Consider the following 13,113-nt stretch of genomic DNA (forward strand, 5'->3'; position numbering starts at 1 on the left):
TGGTAACCCGATGCACCTGAGTTCCGTGCAAGTTGAAATGCACATGCATTCCCCCATTTCTTGCGCTATAAAAATCCACCCAGATCGGATAACAGTCATTCCTTATTGAATTGCTACCACATGCCAAGGCTGACAAGAAATCAGCGACACCAAGCCTATGGACGATTGCAAGCTGGACAAGTAGCAAATGCATTTCAAAGCCACGAAATGACCATATACAGGCTCCAACAACGGTACCAGACCACCGGCAGTCATCAAGGCACATGGCAGACACACGAGATACTGACTTGTGATGCCATTTTCTCAGAGACTAGTGTTGTGTTTCACTTTAAAGGGCAAGTTCACACGGAAATGAACCAATTTTTCTTGTACTTTTTCCACATTAAAAGTGTTAACATAGAAGTGTCATAGACAAAAATATAAAAACATCATATTTAATTAACATATTTTTTGCATTAAAACGATTTATATTTTTCACATTTACCAAGTGTTCTATTTCCACAACAAAAACACCATGGCTTATGCCCCTTGCAATATGACGTCATTGGTGCCAATTGATAAACATTATGACGTCATCATGCTTTGTTAGAGCCGCTTCACGTGGTGTAGGTACAGTTTTGTGATTCTAGCGTCTCAGATGCCAGCCAGAATTGTGTTATGCTGAGTCACCACTGCGCCGGAGTGTGTCGTAGACCATGTTGTTTTACCGCAAACTGGTCCTTGATATCTTTTGCGTTGAGAATAGACAGGGACCCAGTTGAATTGGCACCAATTACGTCATAATCTAAGGGGGATAACTCAGGCCTGTTTCGCTCGTAAAACGAAGGCCTCATAACGACATATCATTTTAACACTATTGTGAGCTTCCTACTTTCACTGTGAAAAAAAATGAGCGTATATTTTCAAACACAGATACTAACTAATTCTAAAATTGCGTTTTGTTTAGAAAAAGAAAGAAAGTGATTTTTGCGTGTACACTTCCCCTTTAAGAACATTTGACACTTTAATTTCAACCTTGATGATCAGTTTTGCCAAGTTTCATCTTTTCAATACGTCTCAAAGTATGTTTACAGTGTTTGGACAAAAAAATGTTTCTCATATATCTTTCCATGGTGACGTTTCTTTTGCAGTTCAGTATATATACAACACTAATGAAACGATTGTGTATATTCTGTACCCAGCTGTTGGCACTACCTATCAGCTCACAGGCAGCCAGCCATGCTAATAAGTCCCAGCTCCTCGTTGGAGCTTTTAAGATTTGTTTGAGTTGTTACAAATACAGATCTCAAAATCCGTACTTGTAATTAAGCACAACAGTGCTAAGTTTACATTTTAACACTTTTTTCTCAAAATATGGTACATAATACTGGTTTCCTAATGATGTAAGAAAAATCAATAACTTCATGATTGGAGCAAGCCACAATATAACCAGTACTACTCAACATACAATGTACAGGACAGCTGAAGTACGACCTGAATATCTGGCAGGATAAGGACTTCCCTCCGCAGCCCACAAATACTCAGGAAAACACACAGGATAACCATGGAAGGATGTATAGTCAGTGATAAAAATAACATGAATAAAACAATGATAATGAATATATAGTTTGATGTTCCATATTGTTAAATCAAACAGAACTTACCCTGTATATCCTGGATTATTTTGTGGTGTTGTGGGGTGGGTACAGCGACCCGCTGTGCTGATGCAGATGCTGACATCTTCCTGTATCTGGCTCTCCTACCTCAGCTAAAGGGATGAGCAAGATAAAATCGGAACCAGGAAAAGACTCTCTGCATTTATTTCACTAAATTCTACACAAACCTACCAAGTGAATATTATTCACTGTGCTTCTAATCATAAATTTAATTCTGTGCTACAATGATCATAAGCATGATAAGGAACATGGATCATATTCACTGGAGTCAAAAATGTTAATTATTGTAAATGACCTCATTAAGAAAATAGCCAAAAAATAATAGCGTATTCGACGTAATAAGTGCCCAGGGCGCTCTTAAAATTAAAAATAGGAGGCTCTTATTAGAATTTTGGTGAAAAAAAAACCAGAGTTGAAAGATGGTAAATTTCGAGGTTTATGCTGACAGCCTGAATGATACAAAAGAAAAGTCTGTGCATATTATACACGACAAACATATTTTTCCAGAATTGAATTGCCCGTAATTAAGGGTGCGTATAACACACGAGTGTGTGTTATACACATAGAAATAAGTCTTGTGTACATTGATCAATCGGAAGCGGTGCCAGTTGGAATTGTTCACCAGCCAATAGATAAGCAAATATCGCTGTGGGTGCTTATTAGAGTGGGGTGTCGAATACGGTAAATATATTTCTTTTTTAATATATCTTATTCAATTTAGTACATGATGTTACATATTGTCACATAGAGTTACATGACATGTAACATTATACTTATTAGGTGTAGGTTACATACATATACAGAAATAGCAAATTATAGTTGGCTAGTCAGGACACAGGTGTACAATATCATGTTAACAGGTGGTGAAACTAGCAAGCTACGTTTGCCGTGCTTATTGGGGTCATCATTAACTAAGTGTGAAGCTCAATCCTTAAAGCACATTAGTGGAAACTGTTCATGCTCAAAATAGTGAGATATATTACTAGACAGTTCATTTGCCAAATGTAACCATTTTCTGTCAAACTGTCTGTATTGTTACTGTGTGCAATTGGTTTCTAATTTTGCATTCAGAAAACATTTTACTTTGGCCCCAAACTCTTTAACATGCTTGCAATCCCTGTATACATGAAGTAAGAATTCAGTATTAGTTTCACAGAAAGAGCATAGATCATCATCGAGAATTCTCATGCTTTGAAGTTCTTTCTTTGTATAGATGCAATGAATACATTTATAGTGAAAATCAAGTAATTTTACATTTTTTGTACATTTTCTGTATCTGATAAAAACATCTTTCCATGATATATCTAAGTCAAGAATGATATCCCATTTTTCACATACTGTTGGGGGATTTGTTGTAGTTATAGTATTATAATAATTTAAATTTCTGGTTCTACAAGTAAGTCTATCAAAGTTGTATTTAAATATTGACTATACAACGTAATGTTATTATTTCGAATTGCATCTTTCCAGGTTTTTGGGTATGTTTGATAGAACCTGGGAATAGTCAATAATTGTGCCTTTAATTTGGTAAAATAAAAAATAAGAATATAGAAAATAATAATATTCCCAAGTTTGGGTACCGTTAAGGGTACTGGGTACCTAGTTGAATTCTGATTTTGGCTCGGGTATATTGATGCATACAGAAACGTACCTGGGGTACATATCTGTAGTCCCCGTGCCGACAACGACTCCTTCAGTGCAATGTAAGTTGCGAATGATACGTTGTTAATTTGAACTTGATACAGAACACCTATCAAATCCTCAATAACACCCCTGAAAAGGTGATTGACACCCCTTAGCGTTTTCAGTAAAAATAAGATACCATATCCACCCAATAGAGGGCATTTTCATAGTGCATGTTATTATCTAGATTCATGTGGTCTTTCCCTTCGTCCAACCCCCCACTGAGACGGAGGAACAAGGACCCCTGTCCTACCTGAAGTCCAGTCACACGGGCCGTCAGGTCATGCATCACAGGCAATCAGCTTTGACTCCTGCTAATATTATCACATCATTATATTCAGGAAATGTTTTCATCTCATTTTCAGCTACTACGAATAGTAAATCTGCCGTCGCGAACCACCAAAGTCACACGACAACCTCTGTTCACAAAATGCTACACCCCTGGTTTGTTGTCATTGTACACTGTTTCCACCAAATGGGCGAAGAGAGTAAGTATATGGGAGGTAACTCTGTAAGCACTGAATGTACGGATGCGCTCATAAAATCAGTCGAAAGTAACTAAATTACTTAAATTAGATTGAAATGATAGTATCGTTTGTCTTAATATAGGTATGCGGGTGTATCAAGAGTTTACAATACACAATGGAATATGCCCATGTGTATTGAGATCGAGAAATGCAACAAAATACAAAAACACCTGTGTAAATAATTACAATATATGGATTACAACGGAGGAAATAAGGTATCTATATATATATATATACTCACACGCAAGAGAAACGCAAGTGGTTTTAAGCAATAAGGTAACAAACACGGAACCATAAATTGATACGAGTTTTAGCATGTAGTGAAGCCTGATGGTGTTATCAATATTTTTGGTTGCATTTTGTAAGCCCCGAGTAAAAACGCAACATAAAAAACGAATCGCCAAAACGTACCATTTCAATGAATATGTGGGTATCATGCACCCATTTCTCGCGAAATGGAAAATGCACGAACTGTCACGAACTGTAGTGGGTATAAAACTGTGGCCGATTCTTGGACCTACCACTCCTTGGTCAACAATGCCACGCCTAACTCAAATTCAGAGAAACCAGGCTGCTGGAGAGTCTGTCCAAGATGTTGCCCGTCATTTCAACGTTAACATAACCACAATTTACCGTCTCCTGCATCGATACAATGCAACACAGACCACAGATGACCTTCCTCGGAGCGGTCGTCCTAGGGTCACCACACCTCGACAAGATCGGCAGATTACCCGTCGACATCCGTTCTTAGCTGCAAGTGAAAGTGCTCGACAGACCATACGAAGACATAATCGACACAGCAGGGACACTGTGATCCGACGACTCCGTTCCAACAACCTCAGATGTCGCCGACCAGCACGTCGTCCTGTTTTCCAACAACGGCATCGACAAGCACGACTTCAGTGGGCACAGGGTCATCGCAATTGGCGTCATCGTGAGTGGAGGCGTACCATCTTTTCTGATGAAAGTCGCTTTTGTGTCTCCCATGCAGACGGAAGAGTCAGAATTTGGCGGCGTCGAGGTGATCGTTTCGCTGACAGAAACGCTGTGGAAAGGGATCCATGGGGTGGACCTAGCGTCATGAGATGGGCAGGGATTGGACTTAATGCGAGACTTGGACCCATGTGCTTTCTGAATGTTGGTCAAGGTCGGGGACACGGCGTCACTGTTCAGCGGCATATCGACCAAGTGATCAGACCCCACGTTGTTCCATTTTTTGCAAAACATCAACAACACATTTTCCAGCAGGACAACGCTCGTCCCCATGTTGCCAGAGCTACCATGGCCTTTCTGCAACAACACAACATCCGTGTTCTACCGTGGCCAGCCCTCAGCCCTGATCTGAACCCCATTGAACACTTGTGGGATGGGGTTCAAAGGCGCCCAGTCCCTACAACTGCCGATCAACTACGCACAGCTGCACTGGATGTGTGCAGGAGGATCCCTAGGGCCTTCACAAATCGTCTGATCCACTCAATGTACAGGAGGTGTGTGGCAGTGATCAATGCTAATGGTGGTCACACCAGGTATTGACTGACATTTTGGGTATTGACCCAAAACTGTGTAAGCCCTTAACATTTGAAAAAAAGAATAATGTCATCTGCCTTTTAATCCATTAAACTGTCTTCAGTCAAATATTTGTCAATCTTGCCCTATTAGTATTTCTTGTCTTTACTATTGAAAATAAATAACATGTATACTGCATACTCGACATGCGTTTCTTTTGCGTGTGAGTATATATGCACTAAAGATAATATGTAGAAATCCCGACCCAAACTGTTGGGATGGTGGTACCATAGTTTTCTTCAAGAGCTCTCTTCCATGAACTGACTTGGTGGTTTCAATGTGGTTGGATTGTTTGTTGTTTTAAGCCGCACTCAGCAATATTCCATCTATATGACGGCTGTTTGTAAATAATCGAGTCTGGACCAGATAATCCAGTGATTGACATCATGAGCATCGATCTACGCAATTAGGATATAATGCCATGCATCAAACAAGTCAACGAGCCTGACCAACACCGCCTCTTACGACAAACCTTGGTTGCTGAAGATTAATTCTAACCGAATATTCACGAGCTTCAATGCAGTACATGTCTCAAGTACCCGATGCTATTTACGGGCTTACGAAAATGACCATTCATGATGTTCTGATTATCAAACTTGTTTTCAACCTCGATTATGCATATAATACACTGGATAATCGAGGATGACTAATTTCTGATTATCAAATACCTCGTTAGTACGGACCCCGTTAGCCTGAAAACTCTACCTTCCCAGCAAGTATTATATTTAACCAAAGGAACATTACTTAGCATCCATGATTCGTTAATCAGGACACCTATTAATCCGGTCGATTTAAAGTTGCGTCCGGATTCCTCAGGTTTCGCTCTTAATCAACTTATATAAGCGTGTCTTATTGAACTTATTGAAGAGTAATATACGTATTCTTTCCTGAAATCTTATATTCAAAATATATTTGTTGTGATTTTCTCGACAACGTCCCCTCCTTTGTTGTTATTGGTTCACGAACGTGTTCTGCGAGTGGGACTCCTGACAGCGCAGTCAACACTGCCACACTGTGGCAGATCGACTCTTAACTCCAGTGCCCGTATCGGCGGTGCGATGTGAAGGTGTGGGTGTGTTTACTCTGCAACCGTCCGCCGTCTGAGAATAAACATCACCGATGTCAAAGTCAGAGTGGGATACCCAGATTCACACTGGGGCGCTCCCATGTCAGATGGACCGCCTCCGTGGTCTTGTGGTAGAGCCTCCGCCCGGAGAGCGGAAGGTCCGGGGTTCGATCCCGGGCCGCGTCATACAAAAAGACGTTAAAAGATTGTACTTGTTGTTACCCTGACTGGCGCTCGGCATTAAGGGGCTAAAACAAGGACTGGTCAGCTCGGAGTCCGTATACTGTGTCTGAGTGGGGTATTCATGTTAAACTGCGGCATGGTATCTCAGTGAGCTAGCACTATAAATCGGCATCAGTCCGGACTAGTACAAGCAGCCACACACACACATACACGTGCATGCACGTCGCTATATAAGTGCAATAATCTTGGACGCGACGTTAAACCCAATTTCCCCTCACCATGTCAGATGCCTGGACGCTGTGCCCGGCTAAATCATCAGATACATGTTCAGCAGTGTTTGTATCAGCTTGCCTTTAAACCCGTTTTGTTTAAGCCTCCTAACATCTATTATAGTAACAGGACTCTTTCTGTGACCATCTGCAGGTGATGTTTGATAAATGTAAGCGTCGATGTGAAGGTCGTATTTCTTCTAATAAACGTATACACACACTTATTATGCCTCATAGTGAGACTGACCAATCAGAGAGCTGAACAACTGACCCCCACATGAGCCGTATACCGTCAGTAAAAATCCAAGATGGTTGTTACTGAGCTAATATGAGACCGTTTACCGTCAGTAACGGCCATCTTGGATTTTCCAACACACCCACTTCACATATTTCACATGAAAATTCTGGTACAGAAATTCGTTATTCAACACTGTTTCATTAATTATGATGTGCAAGGACATTAATTATTTTTTTTAAATCACGTCCGTGACTTTACTGATAAAGATTATATATAAAATTGTCGACAAGGTTTGGCCTCTAAGGTTTGAAGAGTAGTCTCCCTTTGACCCTTTACGTAAGCGACCTAAGTTTAGAAGAGTAGTGCTGTATATAAACCACTTAGTGTAAACTTTTCCGACGCCTCGCCCAATATTGTTCTGCTAACCTAATATGGCACCGTATACGGCAACTAAAGACACCACAACTAATAATCTCCCACATAATGTATACATCGTGTATACACAAATATGAAACAAATTGTATACACCGTGGATACATACATGGATGTAATTCCATGTATACACCACAGGCATTATACATAATGTGTTTAAATCATGTTCACCGACCTCAGTGCAGGAAACGTGATCTGCAGCCTGATGTTCATGAATCACCAATTACTGTAGGTGCATCACATGCTAATGTTAAAAAAATAACATTATAATGTTACGAACATTATGTAAAGAAATCGATCCCATCAATTGTAGCATGTGTTCCCTCCAAACCAAGCTGTGCCATGTTCCATGGTGCTACTCAGTACGTTCCGGGCGCGTATGGCCTGCATGATGGAGTGACTGTATCTTCCAGCGATATCACGGCTGTACGATACTGTAAATTAGAGTTTGGTGTTACCCCGGTGTGAGCAATGCCTCTGACCACCCACTCTATTTGGTCGCCTCTTACGACCAGCACATGTAGCTGGGCACCTTTTCTTACCTGGAATCCCCACGGGGTCTGAGCCCATGGTCTTGAGCCCATGAATAGATCGAACCCGACCACAGATCATGACTAGATCCAACCCGACCACAGATCATGACTAGATCCAACCCGACCACAGATCATGACTAGATCCAACCCGACCACAGATCATGACTAGATCCAACCCGACCACAGATCATGACTAGATCCAACCCGACCAGAGATCATGACTTGATCGAACCCGAAAATAGATCATGACTTGATCGAACCCGACCAGAGTTCATGTCTAGATCGAACCCGACCAAAGATCATGTCTGTATCGACCCCGACCAGAGATCATGATTAGATCAGCACCGGCCAGCGATCATGTCTAGATCGAACCCGGCCAGAGATCATGTCTTTATCGACCTCGACCAGAGATCATGATTAGATCCATCCCGACCAGAGATCATGATTTGATCTGCCCCGGCCAGAGATCATGATTAGTAGATCCATCCCGACCAGAGATCATGATCAGATCCATCCCGACCAGAGACCATGATAAGATCGACCCTGGCCAGAGATCATGTCTAGATCGAACCCGACCAGAGATCATGTCTATATCGACCCCGACCAGAGATCATGATTAGATCGACTCCGGCCAGAGATCATGATTAGATTCATCCCGACCGGAGATCATGATTAGATCGACCCCGGCTAGAGATCATGACAAGATCAATCCCGACCAGAGATCATGATTAAATTCACCCAGACCAGAGATTATGATTAGATCCATCCCGACCAGAGATCATGACTTGATCGACTCCGACCAGAGATCATGACTAGATCCATCCCTACCAGAGATCATGACTAGATTGACCCCGGCCAGAGATCGTGACTAGATCCATCCCGACCAGAGACCATGATTAGATCGAACCCGGCCAGAGATCATGATTAGATCGACCTCAGCCAGAGATCATGACTAGATCCATCCCGACCAGAGATCATGAAGAGACCGACCTGACTAGAGATCCATTGACAGCTGGCGATATAGATATATAAAGATATATGGAATAATGCGTATGTAAATTGTATATTAGAAATACTGACATTAAATACTGTAGCCATGTGATATGTAAATGCCACTACGGCATTTTACAGTCGCTATTTGCTGACTAATCAATTCCCGTCTTCAGACATTGCAGTGATGTCCAGAGACGCGATAATGTGAACCGCTGTCTAAATGTATACCATCTCTAATTATGGTTTCCTCGAACTAGGAATATTTTAAAGACAGGAGCTGAACTTGAAATATCCATTTCTGATACCTATGGCAATATTTGTTACACATCAATGAACAGATAGGTCGCTAACACCACAAAGTGTATTTAATTTGAGGTTAACCATCCTCAGACAGTGGAGGAATAAACAACTGTAATTTTCTGTCCACTTATATTACATTCGTTATACCGAACTCGTTAACGTACTGGTTCCCAGCTGTCCTTGCGCTGTGATAACTATTGATAGTCTGAGATAGGTTCTTTGCGAAGTGAGTGAGTGAATGTTGTTTTGCACCGTAGTCAATTATATTAGACAGCCCGCAATTGATAGAAACTGAACATACAAACTACTATAGTCTATAGTTAGCATATGCAACAAACATGGTATATTGAGGTACCGGTTACGTCCCCTGACAAAATCTAGGGTCGCTGACTTTGTTGATCCATGTCATCGTATCCCAATTGCGTAAATCGATGCTCTTGGTGTAAATCACTGGAATGTCTGGTCCAGACTCGATTACTAACAGATTGTCATCATATAACTGGAATATTGATGAGTGTAAACAATAAACAAACACGCAACACCAACAATGCTGCCGAATGCGTTAATTAATCATCACACGTGTTCTTTGTATGGATTTTGTCGCTTATCCGGAACAATATGGGTAATACTTTTCAAGCATAAAACAAGCAACTGTATTCAGGCCTACCAAAAGAATATACTTCCATGTGTTCGAAAACATACAAAATGTGTATGTTATTTGTCTATTTAGCACAATAAAATATCGACTAGCTGAAATTGTCGACTCGTACTCAACCCAGCGAACAGTGTGCAAAATCTATTCGCTGGGTTGAGTACGAGTCGAGAAAACATTCTGAAAACGACGAGTCAGCAGCAGCTGGATAACATATCGTCATTTTTCTGAATACCTTGTCGTTAACGTCAACCAGGCGTTAGTATTAGTGTGCAAAACCTACTCATATTTCTGCTAGTCGATATTTTAGTATCGACTGTAACACATTTTCACGTTTTTGGAAGACACGTTAGTGTTTTTTTATTTGGTAGGCGTTGTATTGTCAAGATGTAATGATGACACAATCGTTGGCGTTATGTTTAACGTCGTCACTGTCAATCATAGTTGACGTCATGTGAATACTGTTAGCTTCTCAAAACTACTACCTTTTAATATAAAAGACAAGTGTGCACTTGTACAACGTCTTTCGTAACTGGATAACTAGAATGACGTCATTTTGAAAAATCGATTTTGTAGGTGATTGAGTGAGTGAGTGATATACAGCCTTACAAGCGAAGGATTAAAATAATATATACAGTCAGCGTGGCCTTCCCAATAAACGAGAGACGGACCAGACTGTATCTGAATATATTTTACTCAGTAATTTATCATCTTAACACAATCCATACCAATTATACACGCAGTATAGATATTTCCCATATGAAAAAGCAAATTATTTTTCCACCCGCTTTTGAGTATGTTTAATCAGTCCTTTAAATCCATGAAGAGGACGTCTCGACGATAAATTCTCTTTCACTCATGTCTTATATGCTATCGATTTCAACTCCCAACTATGTCCTATAGATAACATCCCTCCAAATTAACGAGAAGAATCGGGAGATCGACAAGCACATTTGTTTTTCGTAAATTGGTTATATTCTGCATCGACGTTAATCAACGTCCAAATGTTCGCTAATTAATACACATATTGAGAAATCCAGGCACTCTTGTCTTTCGGGGCCGACTGTCGGTGTAATTATGGCAATTCTACATCGACAAAGGCGACTACGACTCGTATTGGGACATTTCAATAACCATGGGTGTGCATGCAGGCCATTCCTCGACTGGAGCATGTGGGGAGCCTTGTGCGTTGGCGTGGTTGAAATGCTGCATCTTACTGAAACGGAAGCACTTAAAACACACACACACACACACACACATACACACACACACACATGCGCTCTCTCTCTCCCTCTCCCCCCCTCTCTCTCTCTCTCTCTCTCTCTCCCCTCTCTCTCCCCCCTCTCTCTCTCTCTCTCTCTCTCTCTCTCTCTCTCTCTCTCTCTCTCTCTCTCTACACACACCCGCGCACGCACGTACACAAGTATGGTGCTGCGTCATAGAACCCACGACACGCGGAGCCTGGAAACGAAAAGGGACGAAACTCTCAACGAATATGACATTTCATATTTGATACACCGTTTTATAAATGAATCGCTTTGAAAAGTATTCCAGTTATATCACGGCGTGTCAGTTACATGTGGGGGGGGGGGGGGGGGGGGGGGGGGGAGTAATACAGGTCTTAGACTTTTACAAATTTGGTGAAACCCACGAGCATGGGTATGGTGCTGACAAACCTAGAAACATACCCGAGGCGAACGTAAGATTCGAACCCACGAACATAGTCTAGGGGGCACGGGTCGCCCAGTCGTCTAAGGCGCCGCGATTCGCTGTGCAGAGTTGCGTCCCTTGGAAACGCCAGAAACCTATGATTGTGGTTTCGAATCCCGGTTCGCCCCGATTATGTTTCTAGGTTTGTCAGCACCATAGCCGTGCTCGTGGGTTTCACCGAAGTTGTAAACGTCTGAAACCTGCACCACTTCGGGCTTTCCTCCACCTTAAGCTGACGCGCCGCGATATAACTGGAATAATGTTAAAAGCGGCGTTAAACCCAACTCACTCACTCTGATAGTCTAAGGGTCGCAACTCTGCATGGTGAATAGCCTCGCCGTAGACGATTGGGACACCCGTAGTAGTCCCGCACCCTTTTCACTGCCGTTACTACCTTGCTGTTTCTCCAATGCAACAACACACGACCGCGGTAATCAGAGCACGGTGCATGGTCGCTCTGTGGAACGGACCAGGAATATTACTGATTGTGGTGAAACGCCATGTCAGCTTTAAGAATTCGTGCTGAGGCAGCGCACACGCCTTTTTATTAACCAGTCAACAGTTACCATGCCAACCTGCTCCATTCATAAATGCTCAGAAGGCTGACGGTGAGAAACAATAACACACATATACTTATGCCACTAAGCAGGTGCCCGCGCTAGATCCGCCTTCACTAACTCGGCAGTAATGAATACTGCATTGATTCACTGAATGCCCCCAAGGCGTTTAATCAAAATCGATATGTATGTCATATGGATAATAATATTTATTATTTCCAATCAATACACTATGTAAGACGAAGTGATTTGTCTTACGAAATAACTAGATCTATAGACGTTCAAAGGACCTTTCTACTGAACAATAATATACCATTTCAGACGCACATCAAATGGATATGTCATAGGGAAGTGTAGGGATGTATTACAGGGATGGGTGTGTCAGAGCTTTCCGATGCACTAATGTACTGAATGACCCTCCACTAATGCTTGTCATATTTTTGGATGACCCTCCCCATGTCCTCGACAAAATGCAAAAGTTCTTTATACTTTATTATAGAATGCCAATTTTTATCATAACACCCGACCGACCCCCTACATATGTGTATTACGTTTCTGACCCTCCAATAGAGACTGTCATTTTTTTATGACCCCCCCCCCCCCCTGATTCCCTCAGACAGCCCCCCCCCCCGATTCCCTCAGACAGCCCCCCCCCCCCCCCCCCCCCCACCCACCCACCCCTAAAAAAACAAAAAACAACAACACCCTTCCATCCCCTCCCCTTCCCCCTCCTCCCTTTCCCCCTCCTC

General features: G+C 42.0%; 1 protein-coding gene across 3 annotated transcripts in view; it reads right to left on the reverse strand.

Annotated features, from left to right (window-relative positions):
- Positions 1–3,795, reverse strand: part of LOC124112199 (FYVE and coiled-coil domain-containing protein 1-like) — a 41,197-nt gene extending 37,402 nt beyond the window's left edge. For all 3 annotated transcript variants that reach the window (XM_048381653.1, XM_048381654.1, XM_048381652.1), the window contains exons 1-2: positions 3,592–3,795; positions 1,644–1,747 (exon numbers count right to left, since the gene is read on the reverse strand). In XM_048381653.1, coding sequence (XP_048237610.1) covers positions 1,644–1,719 — 76 coding nt within the window. In that variant the 5' untranslated portion in view covers positions 1,720–1,747; positions 3,592–3,795. The remainder of the gene's footprint in view (positions 1–1,643; positions 1,748–3,591) is intronic.
- Positions 3,796–13,113: the final 9,318 nt, after the last annotated feature.

Source organism: Haliotis rufescens, unplaced genomic scaffold (assembly GCF_023055435.1).
Source record: "Haliotis rufescens isolate VD_foot unplaced genomic scaffold, xgHalRufe1.0.p SCAF_4, whole genome shotgun sequence".
In the NCBI taxonomy this organism is placed as follows: Eukaryota; Metazoa; Mollusca; class Gastropoda; order Lepetellida; family Haliotidae; genus Haliotis; species Haliotis rufescens.